Source organism: Bufo gargarizans, chromosome 3, assembly GCF_014858855.1.
Source record: "Bufo gargarizans isolate SCDJY-AF-19 chromosome 3, ASM1485885v1, whole genome shotgun sequence".
NCBI lineage: Eukaryota > Metazoa > Chordata > Amphibia > Anura > Bufonidae > Bufo > Bufo gargarizans.
In genome coordinates this window covers 370,057,100-370,077,528 of record NC_058082.1, presented here as the reverse complement: position 1 = coordinate 370,077,528, position 20,429 = coordinate 370,057,100, and the positions used below count along the sequence as shown (strand labels likewise).

Below are 20,429 nucleotides of genomic sequence, written 5' to 3'. Positions count from 1 at the left end.
GGCATTTTAAGCATGCAATACACAGCATTCTGGGTAACTATTAGATTATCACTTATTTGGACACTGACAGGCATTTATTAATGTGTTTACACTATTATTGTGACTGTAAAAAGTTGCAAATTATGGCACATATTTGCACCATAATTTGGGACTTTTTTAGCATCTCGACACTTTTCTAAATTGGTGAGAAAAGGGGCAGTGCTTAGTGGGAGAGGAGGCAGGATTTGCTATTATTTAGGCTGGAAACTAGTGTTCGTTGTAGTTCAAGTCTGTGCCATCTCCTGGCTGGCAAAACTTAGAGTTTTTGGCACACGGAGTGCCCGAAATGCGTCTAATTTATTAAGAGGCATCTTCCTCTTAATAAATTTGATGCATCTTTGTCCAGTGCATCGGGGATCAAGACTGGCGTATAGGAAAGCCCCCCTGTTTGTTTTAAGGTCAAAGAACTCATTAGTTATGTCGGACAGTATCACAGCTTTTTCCACAAAGTTTATTATCTACAGAATTTGTAAAGCCATTAAATGTGTCTTTATTTCAGGTCAATATTGCATGGAAACCAGTATTAAATAACTCCTTGGGCTGGATTACGTTCGTGCTCCAGCATCTCCCTTGGTCTTCTGGAACCTACATTTTTCCAAATGCCTAAAAGCAGTAAAGTGTCTCAGCGAGAGCATAGCAACCAACCTGTCACAGAATCTGTCGCTGACCTATTGGCCCATGAGGAACCAATTGATCACAAGGCGAGCGCTCTTAATGTGTCTGGCGAGGAGAGTAGAGCAAAAGAGCTGGAAGATACTTCAGAATTAGAAGACAGACCAGCATGGAACAACAAGCTACAATACATATTAGCACAAATTGGATACTCTGTGGGTCTGGGGAACGTTTGGCGATTTCCATATCTGTGCCAGAAAAATGGTGGAGGTAGGTTCAGAGATTAAAAGCCAGTATGGTGCATTTACATTTAGAAGAATATATTGGACAATATGCAGTGTGTGTCAATTTACTGTTGTTGTAACACACACAAAGAAAAAAAAAAAAGAAAAAAAAATAATAATTATATATATATATATATTAATATTAGTTGTTTTTTTTATCAATGAAATGCAAAGTTAATAAACAAAAGAGAAATTCAAATCAAATCAATATTTGGCATGATCATCCCTTGCCTTCAACAATTCTAGGTACCCGTGTGCAGTTTTTGAAGGAACTCTGCAGAGAACGTTTCCATACCTCTTGGAGAACTAACAACAGATCTTATGTGGTTGTAGGCTTGCTCAAATACTTCTGTCTTTTCACTTAATCCCAGATAGACCCAATAATGTAGAGATCAGGGCTTTATGAGGACCATATCATGACTTCCAGGACTCCACAGTGGCCCCACAGTGCATTCATCTCAACATTGTCAAGTCTGCCTGGGATTACATGAAGAGATAGAAGGACTTTAGAAAGCCTACATCCATAGAAGATCTGTGTTTAGTTCTCCAAGATGTTTGGAAAATCCTCCCTGCAAAAACTGTTCTGCCGAGAATAATAAAAGCTGTTTTGCAAAGAGTGGTCACACCAAATATTGATTGGATTTAAATTTCGCTTTTGTTCATTCACTTAGCATTTTGTTAAATAATAAAAATAAACTATTAACGCTTCTATTTTTGAAAGCATTTTTACTATGCAGCATTTTTTTTGCACTTAGATACATTGGGAATGACATATATGCCAGGTTTATCGGTGCACGTCTGTGGACCCGATGTAAGCCAAAAGAGTGTCCTTTTTTTATTTTATTGTCAAGTATAGTCAGTTATATGTTGTTTTAACATATGTAATGTATGTATATATTATGGCATACACTTGTGTTCATTAGGCCTATACATTATATCTAGCCTATATGTTTTTACCATATGCTCTGAACATATACTGCACTACAAGGTGGCATAAACAAAGTTTAACATGAAATATAGTGGCAAAGTAGTGGATTATAAAGGTTTTTCTGAGATATTTGACCCAGGACATATCAGATCAGCGGGGGTCCGACACCTGTCAATACCGCTGAGATGGGCATAAAATAGTGATCCCCAACCAGTGTGCCTCCAGCTGTTGCAAAACTACACCTCCCCAGCATGCCTGCACATCCAAAAGCTGAGCGGGCATGCTGGGAGTTGTAGTTTTGCAACAGCTGGAGGCACATTGGTTGGGAAGCACTGTTATATGCCCATTTATTAATTTATTAACCCTTGTACAAAGGAAAAGTAAAGCAGTTGTCCATAGCAACCAAATTCCTGCTTTAATTTTTTTCATTGCTATCAGCAACTGCGCCGCTATTTCTTTGTACAAAGTTTGATAACTCTCCCTTAAGACTAAATGAAATTTGAAGTAAAAACATTACCACACAATAATTGGTATCGGTAATTATATATATATATATCTCTAATACTAGCTGAAGGACCCGACCTCGCTTGGGTATATTTAATCTATTTCATTTAACGTTTGTGTGTCTCGTTAAAAGATATCAACACTATCCACTATAACAGTGACATCGACAGCACCCCGCTCCCAAAACAGTGACCCCCCCCCCCACAGTGCCCTGTCCCTTAAAATTGGACCTCCACAACAGCCCACCACCTTAACTTTGACCTTTACAACATTACAGCAGCCTTCCCCTTTAACAGTGACTTTCACAGCATACCACCCCCTTGACAGTGACCTCCACAGGGGCCAGTCCCCTTAACAGTGGCCTTTATTGGATCAGGGGTGTGTCCCTTTGAACACCTCACTCTAAGAGAGCAGCACTGTACTATCTGAGTTTTATCTGCAGAGAGAGTCACCCTCCCTCCACCCCTGCAGCTGACAGAAGTAGATTTTTACCTTCATTTTTTAAATCCGCGTTATAGTCGGCATAGTTATTCACCTATTTATACACAGACACTTCCTGTGACAAATGCGATCTGCACCAGATCAATCTCAGAAGTGAAAAACAGGTCGTAATTGTTAACATTAAAGGCCTTCACAAACTTAGGGCTTCTTCACGTATTTTGCGTTCTGTATACAGGCCGTTTTCTGTGTTCTGCATATGGTCCGTATACGGAACCATTAATTTCAATGGGTCCGCTAATCCATTGCTCCGCTCTGTGGCCCCGCAAAAATTATGAGGCATGTCCTATTCTTGTCCATTTTGCAGACAAGAATAGGCATTTCTATAATGAACCTCCTGTTCCATTCCACAAATTGCGGAAGGCACACGGGTGGCATCCATTTTTGCATTCCGCAGGAAACGGCACGGTTGTGTGAACGAGCCCTTACTGAAATGGTCCTTGGTGCCATTCCAAAATATGATTACATCATCTATATATCTGAGCCACAATATGATGAAAGGGGACCACACCGCAAACATCCCCAAACACCACCGTTCTCTCCCACCAGCCCATGTACAGATTGGTGAAAGACGGAGAACATGGACTCCCCATGGCAACACCCCTGAGCTGGTTGTAAAAACGTCGATCAAATAGGAAAACATTATGGTGCAAAATGAATTCAAGGAGATGAAGAACAAAACGGTTGTGGTTATCAAATGAATTGCCTCGTTCTTTTAAAAATAAATAGACAGCCTCAAACACTTCACTATGGGGAATGGAACTATAGAGGGCCTCCACGTCAAGACTGGCCAGCAAGGTATTTTCGTCTACGTAGAGGCCATCCAACTTGTTCACAATCTCCATAGAGTCCCTAACGTAGGAGGGCAGGGACAGGACAATAGGTCTGAGGATGATATCTACATAATTGCTGATCTGCTGGGTGAGACTATTGGTGCCGGACACGATTGGCCTACCCTTTAGGGGATGTAGCCCCTTATGGACTTTGGGCAGGCTATAAAAGCAAGCCAGCTGGGGGTGAGTGGGTAACAGCACCTGGAACTCAGTTTTATTAATTAGATTTGAGGACAATACTGATGATAAAATGTCCCTCAATTCCTTAAGATATTCCCCTTTAGGATTAGCTTGCAGAATGCCATAACAATCCTGATCTTTCAGAATATCCAGGCACATCCTGAGGTACTGATCACACCCCAGGACCACTATATTGCCCCCTTTGTCAGCTGCCTTTATAACAATAGACGTGTCCTTCTCAAGTGACAGCAGACCATTTAGCTCATCCCTCGTGAGATTATTATTCCTGTATCGCCTACCCTCCAACGATTTTAGTTAATCTACAACCACTTTTAAAAAGACGTCCATGGGTGTGGTGTCACTAATCGGCAGATTGAGGTTAGATTGTTTTTTGAGAGTGGTAAAGGGACCCTGCACTACGCTCACTCAAATTCCTCACAGATTTATTTAACCAATCACTGGTAACAGGAAGTCGTCCTAGAAGATTGGAAATTAGCAAATGTTGTGCCCATTCACAAGAAAGGTAGTAGGGAGGAATCGGTCAACTGTAGGCCTGACATCAATAGTGGGGAAATTAATTGGAACCATACTTAAGGAGAAGATTGTGGAACATCTAAAATCCCATGGATTGAAAGATGAAAAACAGCATGGGTTTACTTCAGGGAGATCATGTCAAACTAATCTTATCGATTTTTTTGATTGGGTGACTAAAATAATAGATGGCGGAGGTGCAGTAGACATTGCTTATGTAGACTTTAGTAAGGCTTTTGATACTGTCCCACATAGAAGGCTTATCAATAAATCGCAGTCTTTGAGCTTGGACTCCCATATTGTTGAATGGATTAGGCAGTGGCTGAGGGACAGACAACAGTGGGTTGTAGTCAATAGAGTATAGTCAGACCATGGTCTTGTTACCAGTGGGGTACCTCAGGGATCTGTTCTGGGACCCATATTGTTTGATATCTTTATCATTGAAATTGCAGAAGCCCTTGATGGTAAGGTGTGTATTTTTGCTGATGACACAAAGATTTGTAACAGGGTTGATGTTCCTGGAGGGATGCACCAAATAAAAAAAGATTTAGGGAAACTAGAGGAATGGTCAAAAATCTGGCAACTAAAATGTAATGTTGAGAAGTGCAAGATAATGCACCTGGGGCGTAAAAACCCAAGAGCAGAATATAAAATCAGTGATACAGTCCTAACCTCAGTATCTGAGGAAAGGGATTTAGGGATCATTATTTCAGAAGACTTAAAGGTAGGCAAACAATGTCATAGAGCAGCTGGAAATGCTAGCAGAATGCTTGGGTGTATAGGGAGAGGTATTACCAGTAGAAAGAGGGAGGTGCTCATGCCGCTCTACAGAGCACTAGTGAGACCTCATTTGGAGTAATGTGCGCAGTACTGGAGACCATATCTCCAGAAGGATATTGATACTTTGGAGAGAGTTCAGAGAGGAGCTACTAAACTGGTACATGGATTGCAGGATAAAACTTGCCAGGAAAGATTAAAGGACCTTAACATGTATAGCTTGGAAGAAAGACGAGACAGAGGGAATATGATAGAAACTTTTAAATACATAAAGGGAATCTACAAGGTAAAAGAGGAGAGAATATTTTAAAAAAGAAAAACTGCTACAGGAGGACATAGTTTTAAATTAGAGGGGCAAAGGTTTAAAAGTAATATCAGGAAGTATTACTTTACTGAGAGAGTAGTGGATGCATGGAATAGCCTTCCTGCAGAAGTGGTAGCTGCAAATACAGTGGAGGAGTTTAAGAATGCATGGGATAGGCATAAGGCCATCCTTCATATAAGATAGGGCCAGGGGGTATTCATAGTATTCAGTACAAACCGGATTCCCAAAAAGTTGGGACACTATACAAATCGTGAATAAAAACTGAATGCAATGATGTGGAGGTGCCAACTTCTAATATTTCATTCAGAATAGAACATAAATCACGGAACAAAAGTTTAAACTGAGAAAATGTACCATTTTAAGGAAAAAATATGTTGAGTCAGAATTTCATGGTGTCAACAAATCCCCAAAAAGTTGGGACAAGGCCATTTTCACCACTGTGTGGCATCTCCCCTTCTTCTTACAACACTCAACAGACGTCTGGGTACCGAGGAGACCAGTTTCTCAAGTTTAGAAATAGGAATGCTCTCCCATTCTTGTCTAATACAGGCCTCTAACTGTTCAATCGTCTTGGGCCTTCTTTGTTGCACCTTCCTCTTTATGATGCGCCAAATGTTCTATATAGATGAAAGATCTGGACTGCAGACTGGCCATTTCAGTACCCGGATCCTTCTCCTACGCAGCCATGATGTTGTGATTGATGCAGAATGTGGTCTGGCATTATCTTGTTGAAAAATGCAGGGTCTTCCCTGAAAGAGATGACGTCTGGATGGGAGCATATGTTGTTCTAGAACCTGAATATATTTTTCTGCATTGATGGTGCCTTTCCAGACATGCAAGCTGCCCATGCCACACGCACTCATGCAACCCCATACCATCAGAGATGCAGGCTTCTGAACTGAGCGTTGATAACAACTTGGGTTGTCCTTCTCCTCTTTGGTCCGGATGACATGGCGTCCCAGATTTCCAAAAAGAACTTTGAATTGTGACTCGTCTGACCACAGAACAGTCTTCCATTTTGCCACACTCCATTTTAAATGATCCCTGGCCCAGTGAAAACGCCTGAGCTTGTGGATCTTGCTTAGAAATGGCTTCTTCTTTGCACTGTAGAGTTTCAGCTGGCAACGGCAGATGGCACGATGGATTGTGTTCACTGACAATGGTTTCTGGAAGTATTCCTGAGCCCATTCTGTGATTTCCTTTACACATTCCTGTTTGTGGTGCAGTGTCGTTTAAGGGCCCGGAGATCACGGGCATCCAGTATGGTTTTACGGCCTTGACCTTTACGCACAGAGATTGTTCCAGATTCTCTGAATCTTCGGATGATGTTATGCACAGTGATGATAGATGCAAAGTCTTTGCAATTTTTCGCTGGGTAACACCTTTCTGATATTGCTCCACTATCTTTCTGCGCAACATTGTGGGAATTGGTGATCCTCTACCCATCTTGGCTTCTGAGAGACACTGCCACTCTGAGAAGCCCTTTTTATATCCAATCATGTTGCCAATTGACCTAATTAGTGTTAATTGGTCTTCCAGCTCTTCGTTATGCTCAAATTTACTTTTTTCAGCCTCTTATTGCTACTTGTCCCAACTTTTTGGGGATTTGTTGACACCGTGAAATTTTGAATCAACGTATTTTTCCTTTAAAATGATACATTTACTCGGATTAAACGTTTGATCTGTCATCTACGTTCTATTACAAATAAAATATTGACATTTGCCATCTCCACATCATTGCATTCAGTTTTTATTCACAATTTGTTTAGTGTCCCAACTTTTTGGGAATCCAGTTTGTATATTGGGCAGACTAGATGGGCCAAATGGTTCTTATCTGCCGACACCATTCTATGTTTCTCATGTCCGCCAAATCTGACACTTCCAAACCCAGCTCAGCACATTGACGCTTATCGTGGTTGGAGAAGAACTTTTTCCATTTTAATTTTCTGACGAATAGTTTCAAATCCTTGACCCATCCGAACAGGTCAAAGGAATGGGTAGGAACAAAAGACAAGCCTTTCTTAAAGGGAGTCTTTCACCTAAAATGACCATTATACACCACAACTAGCATGATATCCATTACATTCCCCATATTATAATCTTACCTTTCATATTGCTGTCCATCGCCTATTTTCTCTTAAAATTGCTATTATTCCATATAGTAATTAGGTTCTGAAGGTGCCCAGGGGCGGCGTTTATGCCTTGGGGCTGTTCAAATAAAACCCCTTCCCTTTCACCCCTCTGGTCCGCCCTAGGTTCTTCAGATTCCATCCTCCCGACATTGACAAATTCGGCGCCTGCGCCGTTCAACATAATCCTCGCCCCTGCACACTCCATAACCCACTATGGGCAGAGGCAGCAGAGTGTTTAATGCACATGCAGCAGTTTACTTCCGCTGGCTAGATTGGGAGGTACGGCCTGTACCACGGTGCATGCGCATTAAACGCTCTGCTGCCTCTGCCCTAGCCTAGTGGGTAATGGAGTGCGCAGGCACAGGGATTATGTTGAACCGCGCAGGCGCCGGATTTGTCAATGACGGGAGGATGGAATCTGAAGTACCTAGGGCATGCCAGAGGGGTGAAACAGGACGGGTTTGATTTGAACAGTGCTGTGGGGAATGGGCACCGGCCGCATAAACGCTGGCCCTCGGCACCTGCAGAACCTAATTAGAATATGGAATAAAAGCATTTTTAAGAGAAAATAGGCGATGGACAGCAATATGAAATGTAAGATTATAATATGGGGAATGTAATGGATATCATGATGTTTGTGGTGTATAAAAGTCATTTAAGGTGAAAGGCTCCCTTTAAGGACATTCAATTCTGCACTCGTAAGAACCCTGTCAGATAAATTAATGATTTGTAGTTCATCTGAAGGACCATCTAGGTCAGGAATGGGGGGGGGGGGGGCACATTGCTACTGTTCCTTCCTCGCCTTCAAGGACTCTGATTTGTTTTGTTTTATAATCGAACAAACGCCCTTCTCTAAAATCAGCAGTATCACGCAGATATTGGGAGTGTTTTCTGTCCTTCAGCTGTGCAGTATACCTTTTGAATGGCCTGCTCTAGTGCTTGTGCCTTTTTAGGAAAATCGGCTTGTGTGGAAAACTTTTTGGCAGCTTGAATCTGCTCCTGCAAAATGGTCATGTTCTTCTCAAAGAGGGACTTTTCACCCTCCAACATGAGAACCATCAGCCTGAGGGAAGACTCTATGGATTCAGCTTCCCACTTTTTGATGAATTCAGGCGATCTCAAGCGTGCAACAGGGGTTAGTGGGATCCTAAGACCTCTTGGAATGATTTTGTTGCTCAGATAGGTCTCAAGGGTCTGGTTTTCCTACCAGCCCCCTTCATTTTCTTTGAAAGCCCCCGTAACGGAGGTACTAGTGCTGGGTAACTGAGCTTTTGAAAAGACAAGCTTTGCCTCACTGTCCCATTCTTCCTTATCAATTCCGCCAGCAAGAATTTCAGCCATCCCTTAAGAAATCATATACAAAATAGCAGCCAAGAGACATAAAAAAAAATCACGGGCTGAATTTTTTGGGGGGTGTTTACGTACCTACATAAAGTGATTCACTGACAGTGGAGGAACACTATACTAAAAATGAACCTTTATTAATTATTAAAACAGTGTGTAACACAAAAAGCCTGAGTACCTACACACAAGCACCAGGATTGAGTACCTAGATCTGAGATATCCAGAGGACTGTAAACACAGAGGTCTTGGCTAATCAGATCAGGTGCAAATATCCCAACTTGGGCAATTAGTTAGAAACTGAAGGGGATATCTCAGCAGTGCAGAAGGCAAAAAGCGTGACATCTGGATGTTCAATCCGAACATTCATAACCGGGTGTCACTGCCAGACTGCTGAATATCACCCCAAGAGCAGGGTGTACATGGCACACTAGTTAGGGGGCAACCAAAGTCCCAGGTTGCCTAATGTGAGCCAGTAATGCATGTGTGGCGTACATACACCATAAATGCCCGGTGCAGTGCAACACAGCATAACACTAGTAAAAACACCCTGAGCTGCCTATTAGGAACTAATAACCTACATCTAAAGCGTCATACTCAACGCGTTTCATTGGTAGCAAATCATCAGGAGTACAAAGAATGCGCTGGTAGGTTAGGTAGCTAGTAGGTGCATCTGCCACATTGAAGGTGTGTGACCCCTCCGGCTGTGAAGCGGCCGCTTGCCGCAATGTTTTGTTTTTTAAGGATAAGCTCTGCCCCAAGGGGAGGGGCCAATGATGACACGTGAGCAAGCAGCACTAAGCTCTGCCCCCCAAAGGGGAGGGGGCCAACGGTGACGCGCGAGCCAGCAGCGCTGCTCAAGAGGCGGCATAACAGCAAAGAGCCCGCCCAGCAGCGCTGCTCCTATGCCTAGAAGAGTCACCTGCCCCATATAAATAGAAAGGGATGGCATTAATACAGGTACCTGCAAGGAAGGGACCAATGAGTAGGGGATAAATACATAAAAAGCCACCCAATGCCCTGTGGCTATAATCAAATGTGCCCTGATGACAGAAACCCTAATCAATGTAACATTGTATGTGCTCTAGACACTGAACCTGTCAGGAAAGCTGCAAAACAGCTACCGTATATGAAACCTGCAGGTGCTAAGCGCAACAATGTGACAATCAGAATGAAAAGAAGAAAGTAACACTCATAAATGATATAGAAAGTGCAGGGCACTGCACAATTAATCAAAATGACAAACCGAGTGTATACTTGTACAACAGCAGGAGCAACCCCAAGAAAATTTCAAAACCGGGGTCAACTGCTGAAAACATTAGCAAAGTGCAAACAGAAGCTGACAAAAAGTATGCCAACGGGACAAATGTTAAAAAGGAACACGGTACAACATAGCTATATGAAAATGACCAGGCAGACCCCTTCATCCAAGAGATTCACTCTATTCAAAGAGAGAGCTGCATAATGGCTATTCAATAAAGCAGGTGAATGAAATGTGATCATTCAATCCCTGTGGTCAGACAGTGCCCAGCCTGAACGTCCACTGGGCTTCCTTTTGGAGAACCCTCTGGTCGAGATTAACTCCTTTGGTTGATGGTCTAACCACCCCATGGAAGGTAACCGCACGGACATCACCTGCATGTAGTACATAGACATGACGTGCAATTGGGGTGTCCGCCTCCTTTCTAATGTCATTAAGGTGTTCCCCAATCCTGCGTTTGGAATTTGCGGATGGTTTTAAACACGTATTGCAACCCGCATTTACAGGTGGCCAGATACACTAATCCAGACGACCTACAGTTCACAAAGGATCTGATACTGTAGGACTTGGTGCTGACAAATACTTTCCTTGTTTTAATGGAGTTGCATGCAATACAACTGCCGCAACGGACTGTGCCTTCTATTGAGCCCTCCAGCCAGCTGCCTGAACGTGGGGTTTGAAAAAAGCTATGGACAAGTCGGTCCTTCAAATTGCGGCCTCTACGAAACGTAACAGCTGGGGCATCTCCGAAAAGGTGTCCTACATCCTTGTCCATCTGGAGAATGCCCCAATGTTTATGTAGAATGTCCATCACCGGGCCATTAGCAGCATCAAATGTCGCAATTAAGCGAGTCTGTCCTTCAGCATCATCTCCCGTCCTAGGATTAAGAAGGAATTCCCGCGTACAAGATGCAGCATGCTGGTACACCGAGGACACCAGCCTCTGGGGATAACCACACCGGAGAAATCTCAACTCCAAATCGGTAGCTTTCTCCCTAAAATCCGAAAAGGAGGAGCAATTCCGACGGACACAAAAAAATTGCCCCCAGGATTTGTTTAAATCGCATGACCACGGAGCGTGAGTGAAATTAAGCTTCTAACTCACCCCTCCGTAGCCTCCCGTCGGCACCGCGCTGCAGGACCTAGCGCTCACACATCGTCAGCACGCTGGCTGACTCTGTGTGACGTCAGGTCCCTAGTGCATGCTGGGCTAAAGACGCGTCTCCTATGGACTCCATGTGTCGGTGCACTCTGCACTGAAAGGTAAGTATAAAGTTAGCAGAGGCAGCAGTGGCAGAGGGGGGAGTAAATGGTGGCACCTGTGATTTGATATGGGAAAATGGGGGCACCTTTGATTTAGCATGTATAACATTATTGGCTGGGGGAGAGGGGTTAATGGGGGCACCTGTGATTTGGCACATGGAGGGGCTGATCTAGGGGACATGGTGGATGGCATGGAGGCACTGGGGAAGCGGGACATCATGGCAATCTGGATGGCATGGAGGGGCTGATGGCAGCGCCATCATAGGGGCACTGGGGGACATGGCATGGAGGGGCTGCTGATCTGATGGCACTGGGGGAGTGGGGGACATGGTGGATGGCATAGGAGGCCCTGGGAAAGGGGGACATTTTTATAAAGCAATATGTTATTTTAAGGGTACTTTCACACTAGCGTTTTTCTTTTCCGGCATAGTTCGTCATAGGGGCTCAATACCGGAAAATAACTGATCAGTTTTATCCCCATGCATTCTGAATGGAGACCAATTCGTTCAGGATGCATCAGGATGTCTTCAGTTCAGTCTTTTTGACTGTTCAGGACGGAGATAATACCGCAGCATGCTACGGTTTTATATCTGGCCAAAAATCCGGAACACTTGCATTTTTTTCCATAGGAATGTATTAGTGCCTGGATCCGACATTCAAAATACCGCAATGCTGGATCTGTCCATGCACAGACTGGTAAAAATAAAAAAAAATAAAGAGAGAAACTGATCTGTTTGTCTGTATTACAAACGGACAGACGGATCCATTCTTGCAATGCATTTGTGAGACGGATCCACATCCGGATCCGTCTACAAATGCTGTCCATTTGCAAGCAGATTACCTGATCCGGCAGGCAGTTGCGTCGACCGAACTGCTTGCCGGATCACTGCCGCAAGTGTAAAAGTAGCCTTAGAAGGGTTTTCTTATTAGATTAATTGATTAATTGTAAAAAATAATCGATAGAATACTCAATTACTTAAATAATCGTTTACTGCAGCCCTAATCCCCACCAAATCATTTTGGAGAAAGCATATTAACAAGATCATCCAGGCTTTTGTCCACTAAGTAGAGCTGTAAAAATAGAACTCATAAAACCTTTAGTTTGCAAAAATGAAAAAAAATGTGCACACAATACCAAATGTGACAATCCTCTTTTGCCATGTGGATATTCTTTAACCCAATTCTAAAGAATATCATTACCAACATGCTGCATGTATCAAAAACTTTGAACTTTAAGTACTTACATTCTCCTTCACCAACGAATTATACACAGCACATATTCTATTCAGTCATCATTTACAACACACATCTATAACTTCAGAACATCTAGGGTTATTTCGAGTATTGAACTTTCGATACCCAATCGATACTTTTAGCCCGGTATCAATACGATACCGGGATTTGTCTTTTATTGATACTAGGCTGTGCTACTGCACAGCCCAGTATCAGAGAATATGGATCGCGCTGCTCTCAGTGTGCGCCATGTTCCCTCAGCAGCACAGCGGAGAAGGAAGCAGTCTCTCCCTCCCCCTGTGCTGCTGCCTCCAATGATAGTGCGGGGGAGGGGAGGGGCTGTGGCCACTGCGCCACCAATGATAATTAATGTTTAATGCATTACAAATGCAGGCGGTGGCAGAAACACATTGCCGGCACCCTGCCTCTGACAGGGTGCTGCGATCCGCGGCAATTAACCCCTCATGTGCCGCACCTGAGGGGTTAACTGCCGCTGATAGCAGTGCCCGGTCAGAGGTCGGGTGCCGGCAATGTGTTTTTGCCGCCAGCTGTATTTGTATATTAAACATTAATTATCATTGGTGGCGACATTAATTATCATTAGTGGCGCAATGGCCACAGCCCCTCCCCTCCTCCGTGCTCTCAATGTATTAAAAACATTGGTGGCATTGGAGTCCCCTCACCTCCTCTCATTGGTGGCAGTGGCAGCTTCTGATCTGCCATAGTCCGCTCCCTGCAGCTTTGTGTACTATGCACAGGGCAACAGGGAGAGTGTGAAGTCCTATTCACCCTGATAGAGCTCTATTAGGGTAAATAGGACAAGGGATTAAAAGATCCTAGGTTCTAGCCCCTACGACGGCAAATAGCTGTTAAATAAACTAAAAAAAAAAAAAAGACACCAAAATATTAAGTGTAAATCACCCCCTTTCCCAATTTTACATATTAAATTTATAAACAATAAATAATTAAAATATTACACATCGCCACGTCCAAAAAGTCCAAACTATTAAAACATTAAAAAACATCTGCTATACGGTAAACGCTGTGAAAGATAAAAAATATAATAAAAACTGCAAGATTCGCCTTTTTTTTTTTTTTGTCACCTTGTCCCCCCAAAAAGTAGAATAGGACTGTTCTATTATGGGCTGGACGTTCCATAAAATGCGGAATGCACGTGGCTTTTTTGGGCATTTTATTTTTTTCACGTAGTATCGAGTATCGCAATACTTTTTTATGTTATGGAAACCGAATAAAAAAATTGGGTATGGAAACAACCCTAAGGACATCAACATCAGAGTTCCTGGGACAGAAGACAAGCATGGTAATTTATATGATCAGAAGTCTAAACTTCACTTTATCACTGTCTATAACTTGAAAGATGTTTCTGGTTAAAACCAATCACTGGATGCACTGATAAATCGCCAATAGCCACAGTACGCACTGACATATCTAGGACTATAGCCACTAGGGTAGATGTCAGACGGAGATCGATCTTGATACTGCATTGTAGCTGCAGTATGTTCTTGGGGGAGACAGCATTAAATACAGGGGCAAGCTGCCATGCTCTTCTAACATCAGGGATTAAACCACATGGCTGCCAAAGCAATATCTGGGACAGGGATCACTGCAACTCTACATTAGACTATATTCCTTTATACCGTAAGTGTCAAATGTGAAGATCCCTCACTGGATGATCTATATATATATTAGGGGTTTGCTTGACAAGCTAATCAAATGCCTTTAATAGCCTCCAGGGCGGGTTACACAAAGCACTTTACACATTCTGAAGTATTTATAATGTTACCCTGCATTGTCATGGGTCTCTCTAGAGGAGCTTGCTTCTGTCCCTTCACCGAAGCAGAGGGTGCTGGGGGTGCACTAACATACGGAGGAGGATTAGGCAATCCACTAAGCGACATTGAAACTCTCTCTCTTTTGGTACATCTATGACTTGAGACACTGGGGACCGAATTTCATTGAGGCTGCACCATGTTCTTCCACTTTTTCTACTTCATGGTGTCAGTTTTTTTTTTTCACAGGTTTAAATCCACTGCTTCTAGTCTACCTTTGGAACTCTTTCCATCTTTCCAGATTTAAACAACCATATTTTGGCATACCTGCTCTCATAAAAATTCTGTTTATATCTCTCAATGCCCCTCCTCCACACCATCTCTCTATGATATCCACTGCAGTCATCGCCCTCCCTCTTTCAGAGCCTTTGACTGTCTGGTTCCCATTGAAGAAGAGTGGATCCAACCCTTCTTCCACCACACGCGAACACAAGGATTCACGCCTCGCTGGCTGCTCGCACACAGTGTACACTAACCAGCCCCAGTCACTCGCACATAGCGTCCACAGACTGGGCCCCAGTCGCTCTCTTCCCGAGTCCACAGACTAGGCTCCAAGTTGCTCGCACACAGTGTCCACAGACTGGGCCCCAGTCGCTCGCTTCCCGAGTCCACAGACTAGGCTCCAAGCTGCTCGCACACAGCGTCCACAGACTGGGCCCCAGTCGCTCACTTCCCGAGTCCACAGACTAGGCTCCAACCTGCTCGCACACAGCGTCCACAGACTGGGCCTAAGTCGCTTGCTTCCCGAGTCCACAGACCAGGCTCCAACCTGCTCGCACACAGCATCCACAGACTGGGCCCCAGTCGCTCGCTTCCCGAGTCCGCAGACCAGGCTCTAACCTGCTCGCACACAGCATCCACAGACTGGGCCTAAGTCGCTCGCTTCCTGAGTCCACAGACTAGGCTCCAACCTGCTCGCACACAGCGTCCACAGACTGGGCCTAAGTCGCTTGCTTCCCGAGTCCACAGACCAGGCTCCAACCTGCTCATACACAGCTTCCACAGACTGGGCCCCAGTCGCTCGCTTCCTGAGTCCACAGACCAGGCTCCAACCTGCTCATACACAGCTTCCACAGGTTGAGTACCTTGGGAACCTATGGCTATCACAGGAGAGGTGGGTGGGCACTTTAATAGTTCACTGACTACGTGCAGGCACTCTCTTGGTTTTCTCCCACTTCCTAGTTCCTACCACTAAATCCTGGACCCTTGATATCCTACTTCCCGTACGGTCTACTCTTTTCCAACTTATGCAGTATCTTTGAACACACAAACATTGACTACTCTTTAACTTCCAGTTCTTTGTAATGTAATGAACACCACGCGGTACACAGTATCTTGTTCTTTTACAGCCCCCACCTTCACACTTATCAGTCTCATTTACCACAGAAGAATCACATTACACCTAGGTTTCAAACAACCCGTTCATACATTGCTCCATAGACAAGGGTGTCCTTTGAATCTCCAGATTCAACAAAAGGACAATACCTGAACAATGGTGGGAATGCACAGTAAGTGGGAATGCACAGTAAGAACAAAATATCTTACCTGTGTAATTAAAGGTGCAGTTACCAGTTGCCATAATGACCAAAGCTCTTCCACCCTTTAACACCCTTATTTTCCTTTGTATTACTTTTTTGACTTTTAAAAGTACCTGATATATGTTCCAACACATGCAGCTGCCTTCATTCCTCAGTATCCGCTGCTTCACAAAAAAATAATTCTGTAGAGCAGTGGCCAGTGTTCCCTCTAAGCCTTGGCAGCTGCTGAGCGGGGTCGGCTCAGAGCTGGACACAGCGCCATCAAAGGTGGGTGATAGGAACACCTAAGATAATTGTCACATCAGAGAGCATACAGTGTAACCCCTGCACCATCCTGTACAATACAGTATAATCCCTGCACCTTGCTGTGTAATATACAGTATAATCCCTACACCATGCAGTACAGAATTCATTATAATCCCTACCCCATGCCGTACAGTATAGTTCATACACCATGCTGTACAATATAACCCCTACACCATGCAATACTATGTACATTATAATCCATACATCATGCCATACAATATACAGTATAGTTCATACACCATGCTTTACAGTATACAGCATAATTCCCTGCATCATGCTGTGTAATATACAGTATAGTTCATACACCATGCTGTACAATATAACCTCTACATCATGCAATACTATGTACATTATAATCCATACATCATGCCATACAATATACAGTATAGTTCATACACCATGATTTACAGTATACAGCATAATCCCTGCACCATGCTGTATAATATACAGTATAGTTCATACACCATGCTGTACTGTATACATTATAAATCCCTGCACCATGTTGTATAATATATAGGTATAGTTCATACACCATGCTGTACAGTATACATTATAATCCCTGCAGCATGCTGTATAATATACAGTATAATCCATACACCATACCATAAAATGTACAGTATAATTCATACACCATGCTGTACAGTATACATTATAATCCGTGCATCATGCCGTACAATATACTGTATATTTCATACACCATGCCGTACAATATGCAGTATAATCCATACACTATGCTGTACATTATACACAATAACACCAAAGTGTAGGTGTTATACTGTATATTGTACGGCATGGTGTCTGAACTATACTGTATATTGTACAGCATAGTGTGTGAACTATACTGTATATTGTACGGCATGGTGTATGAACTATACTGTCTGAAATGCTGCCATGCTGCCATGCTGTACAATAAACGGTATAACCCCTACACAGTGTAGAGGTATACTGTATATTGTGTGGCACAGTGTATGCTATATGTATATAACATAAACATGTTCCACATGAAAACTTACAATTACTTGGCTTAGCCCTTGGGGATCTCGGACGCCATTTCAACACTTTGGCTGGGGGGCTAGGTCTAAGAACATGCCGTCCCCTCCTCTTTTCCCCTTATTTGCCCCGCTCACATGTTCTCCTCTTCCTGTAGCAGCAGGGCATGAGGAAGAAGACAAGGCCAGCTTGGAGCGCCGCACAGGAACTTCCTGACACTGGATAATGGTTAAGGGAACTGTGGGCAGTATGGTGGGTGCCTGTTCCGAGTTCTAGGGTCACCCACTACAGCAATGCACACAGTGAAAATTGTGTGCATTGCCATGGTGGGCTTCCCCAGAGTACAGAACAGGCATACACCATTACATGAAGTCCGGGCTGCGGCGGTGAGGGGGCCTGCAGAGGTCCTGAGTGGAGGCATTAAAGGAAGCCGTGCGCCCCTGCAGCTTACAGGGAGCACTGGCAGTGGCCACTGAGGTAAGATGCAGCTGCATTAGTTGGAACACGTCAGGTCTTCTTTAATCTGACCCTAATAATATTTCTGTTCATTACCACAGGAGCATACATGGTTCCCTACCTGATTTTGCTCGTTTTGATTGGCATCCCTCTCTTCTTCCTTGAACTGGCTGTGGGGCAGAGAATCCGTAGAGGTAGCATCGGAGTATGGAATTACATATGTCCTCGGCTTGGAGGAATTGGCTATGCGAGCTGTCTTGTAAGTATTGCCTATAGTAGTAGTGCACTATGGGGGACATTTATCATAGACATTTTACTCTGGTCTATGATATCCCCTGCTCTGCCAGAGGATTCATTTAATTTATGACAAGACGCCGGTCTCTGCATAAATTAGGCGTATCGTTTGGCAGCTCGGAGCTGCCGTAGATTTCAGTCTTTAACAGTAGAAAACTAGCATAAAGGAAGATGTATAAAGTGGGCTCTTCTTTCCTAGGACCTTTTCCTGAGTATGCTTCTTTGAAAATCATTTCAGCAAAGACCATTTACCAAAAGCCAAATGGGTGTATTTCCCTTCTGAGCCCTGCTGTGTGCTCAAAAAGCTGTTTATGAGCACTTATGGTGTACTGCCATAAGGAGATTTTTTTTTACAATTTGCTTGGTGTTTTTTCTCCTATTGATCCTTGTGAAGATTAAAGATCCTTAAAGGTGTAATTTCCAAAACTGAGTCTTTTGGGTGTGTATATTTTTGGCACCTCAAGGCATCTGTAGACCTGAAAAGGTGCCAAAAAATCCACCAGTATTTGATTCAGTAAGGACACTAGGACCACATATGAGATACTTCTAAAAACTGAAGAATCTAATTACTAACTAATAATAATATTTATTTATATAGCACCATCATATTCTGCAGCACTTTGAATTTTTAAAGGGTTCATGTACAAAACAAGAGATCACAACGTAACTGGCTAATATACAACTGAAACACTAGGAGTCCAGGACCCTGCTCGCAAGAGCTTACAATCTATGAGGAATTGGGGGTGAGACATAGTTGATGTAGTTGTGATATGTACTGAAAGCAGTGGTGTAGGCCGATCTGCTTTGCGCGTGGGACTGTTAGAAGATCGAAGTTCAGGTTTGAGGAGTTGGTGGGGGAGGAGTTTACTCAGGGAACAGTCATTTTAGGACGCTTGATAAGCCTGCCTGAAAATTTTAAGGCTTGTTTTAAGGTAGGAAAGTTGTGAATTGACGTGATATTCCGGGGCAGAGCATTCCAGAGAGTAGATGCAGCTCAAGAAAAGTCTTGAAGATAGGAGTGAGAGGTACAAATTATGGTGGATTTTAGTCTTAGGTCACTAACAGAAAAGAGAGCATGAGTAGGGTGGTAGACGTAAATGAGGGGGGAGATGTATGGAGGTGCAGCACTGTGGAGAGCTTTGAGGGTAAGGGTGAGAAGTTTGAACTGTATTCTGTGGTGGATGGGCAACCCGTGATGTGATTGGCACATGCTAGTAGCATCAGTATAGCAGGTGAACAGATGGATGAGTCTGGCTGCAGTATTTAGGACAGACTGAAGGGGGGAGACTTTAGTGAGAAGGAGACGATTAGTGATGAGTTGCAGTAGTCAAGATGAGAATGATTCAAGGCAACAACAATAGTTTTTGTCGTTTCCATTGTAAGAAAAGGGCGGAATCCGGTGATATTCTTGAGGTGCAGATGACAAGAGCGTGCAAGTGATTTGGATATGGGGAACAAAGGAAAGATCTAAGTCAAATGTGGCCCCAAGACAGTGGGTGTGTTGCACAGGAGTTATTATAGTGCCGTAGACTGAAATTTAAATATCAAGTTTAGGTGGGTTAGTAGATGGGGGGAGAGACAAGAAGTTCAGTTTTTGAGAGATTCCGTTTTAGATACAGAGAGGACATGATGTTAGAGACAGCTGCCAGACAATTACTGGTGTTTTGGAGTAAAGCAGGGCTGATGTCAGGGGATGAAGTGTATAGTTAGGTGTCGTCAGCATAGAGATGGTACCGAAAGTCGAATCTACTGATAGTCTGTTCGATGGGGGCTGTGTAGAGGGAGAAGAGTAGAGGACCTAGTACTGAACCCTGAGGAATCCCAACATCCAGAGGAATAGGAGAAGAAGTAAAACCAGTGAATGATACACTAAAGGAGCGGCCAGAAAGACAGGAAGGGAACCAGGACAGAGCAATGTCCAGTGGAGCATGTTGAGGAGGAGTTTATGGTCTACGGTATCAAACGCTGCAGAGAGATCCAGAAGAATCAATAGAGATTAATTGCCATTTATTTTTGCTGTCAGGAGATCGTTAGACACTTTAGTAAAGGCATTTTATGTATAGTGGAGAGGGCGAAAAGCAGATTGTAAGGGGTCAAGAAGAGAGTTTGCAAAGATTAGCTTATTAAGCAAGAGTAGGCAAGATGTTCAAGGAGTTTAGAGATTAAGTTTTTTTTCTCTTTTAACATCTACTGTATTCCAAAAAACTTGATTAAAATGGAAAGTCTAAAAAAAGTTGAATTTTTAAATGTCCCC

The 20,429-nt window shown here is 43.4% G+C and overlaps 1 protein-coding gene across 1 annotated transcript in view; it reads left to right on the top strand.

Annotated features, from left to right (window-relative positions):
* The first annotated feature begins 638 nt into the window (after positions 1-638).
* SLC6A17 (solute carrier family 6 member 17) overlaps positions 639-20,429 on the top strand; it is a 55,113-nt gene continuing 35,322 nt past the window's right edge. Inside the window, exons 1-2 of the mRNA XM_044285674.1 lie at positions 639-921; positions 17,983-18,140. Coding sequence (XP_044141609.1) covers positions 639-921; positions 17,983-18,140 — 441 coding nt within the window. The remainder of the gene's footprint in view (positions 922-17,982; positions 18,141-20,429) is intronic.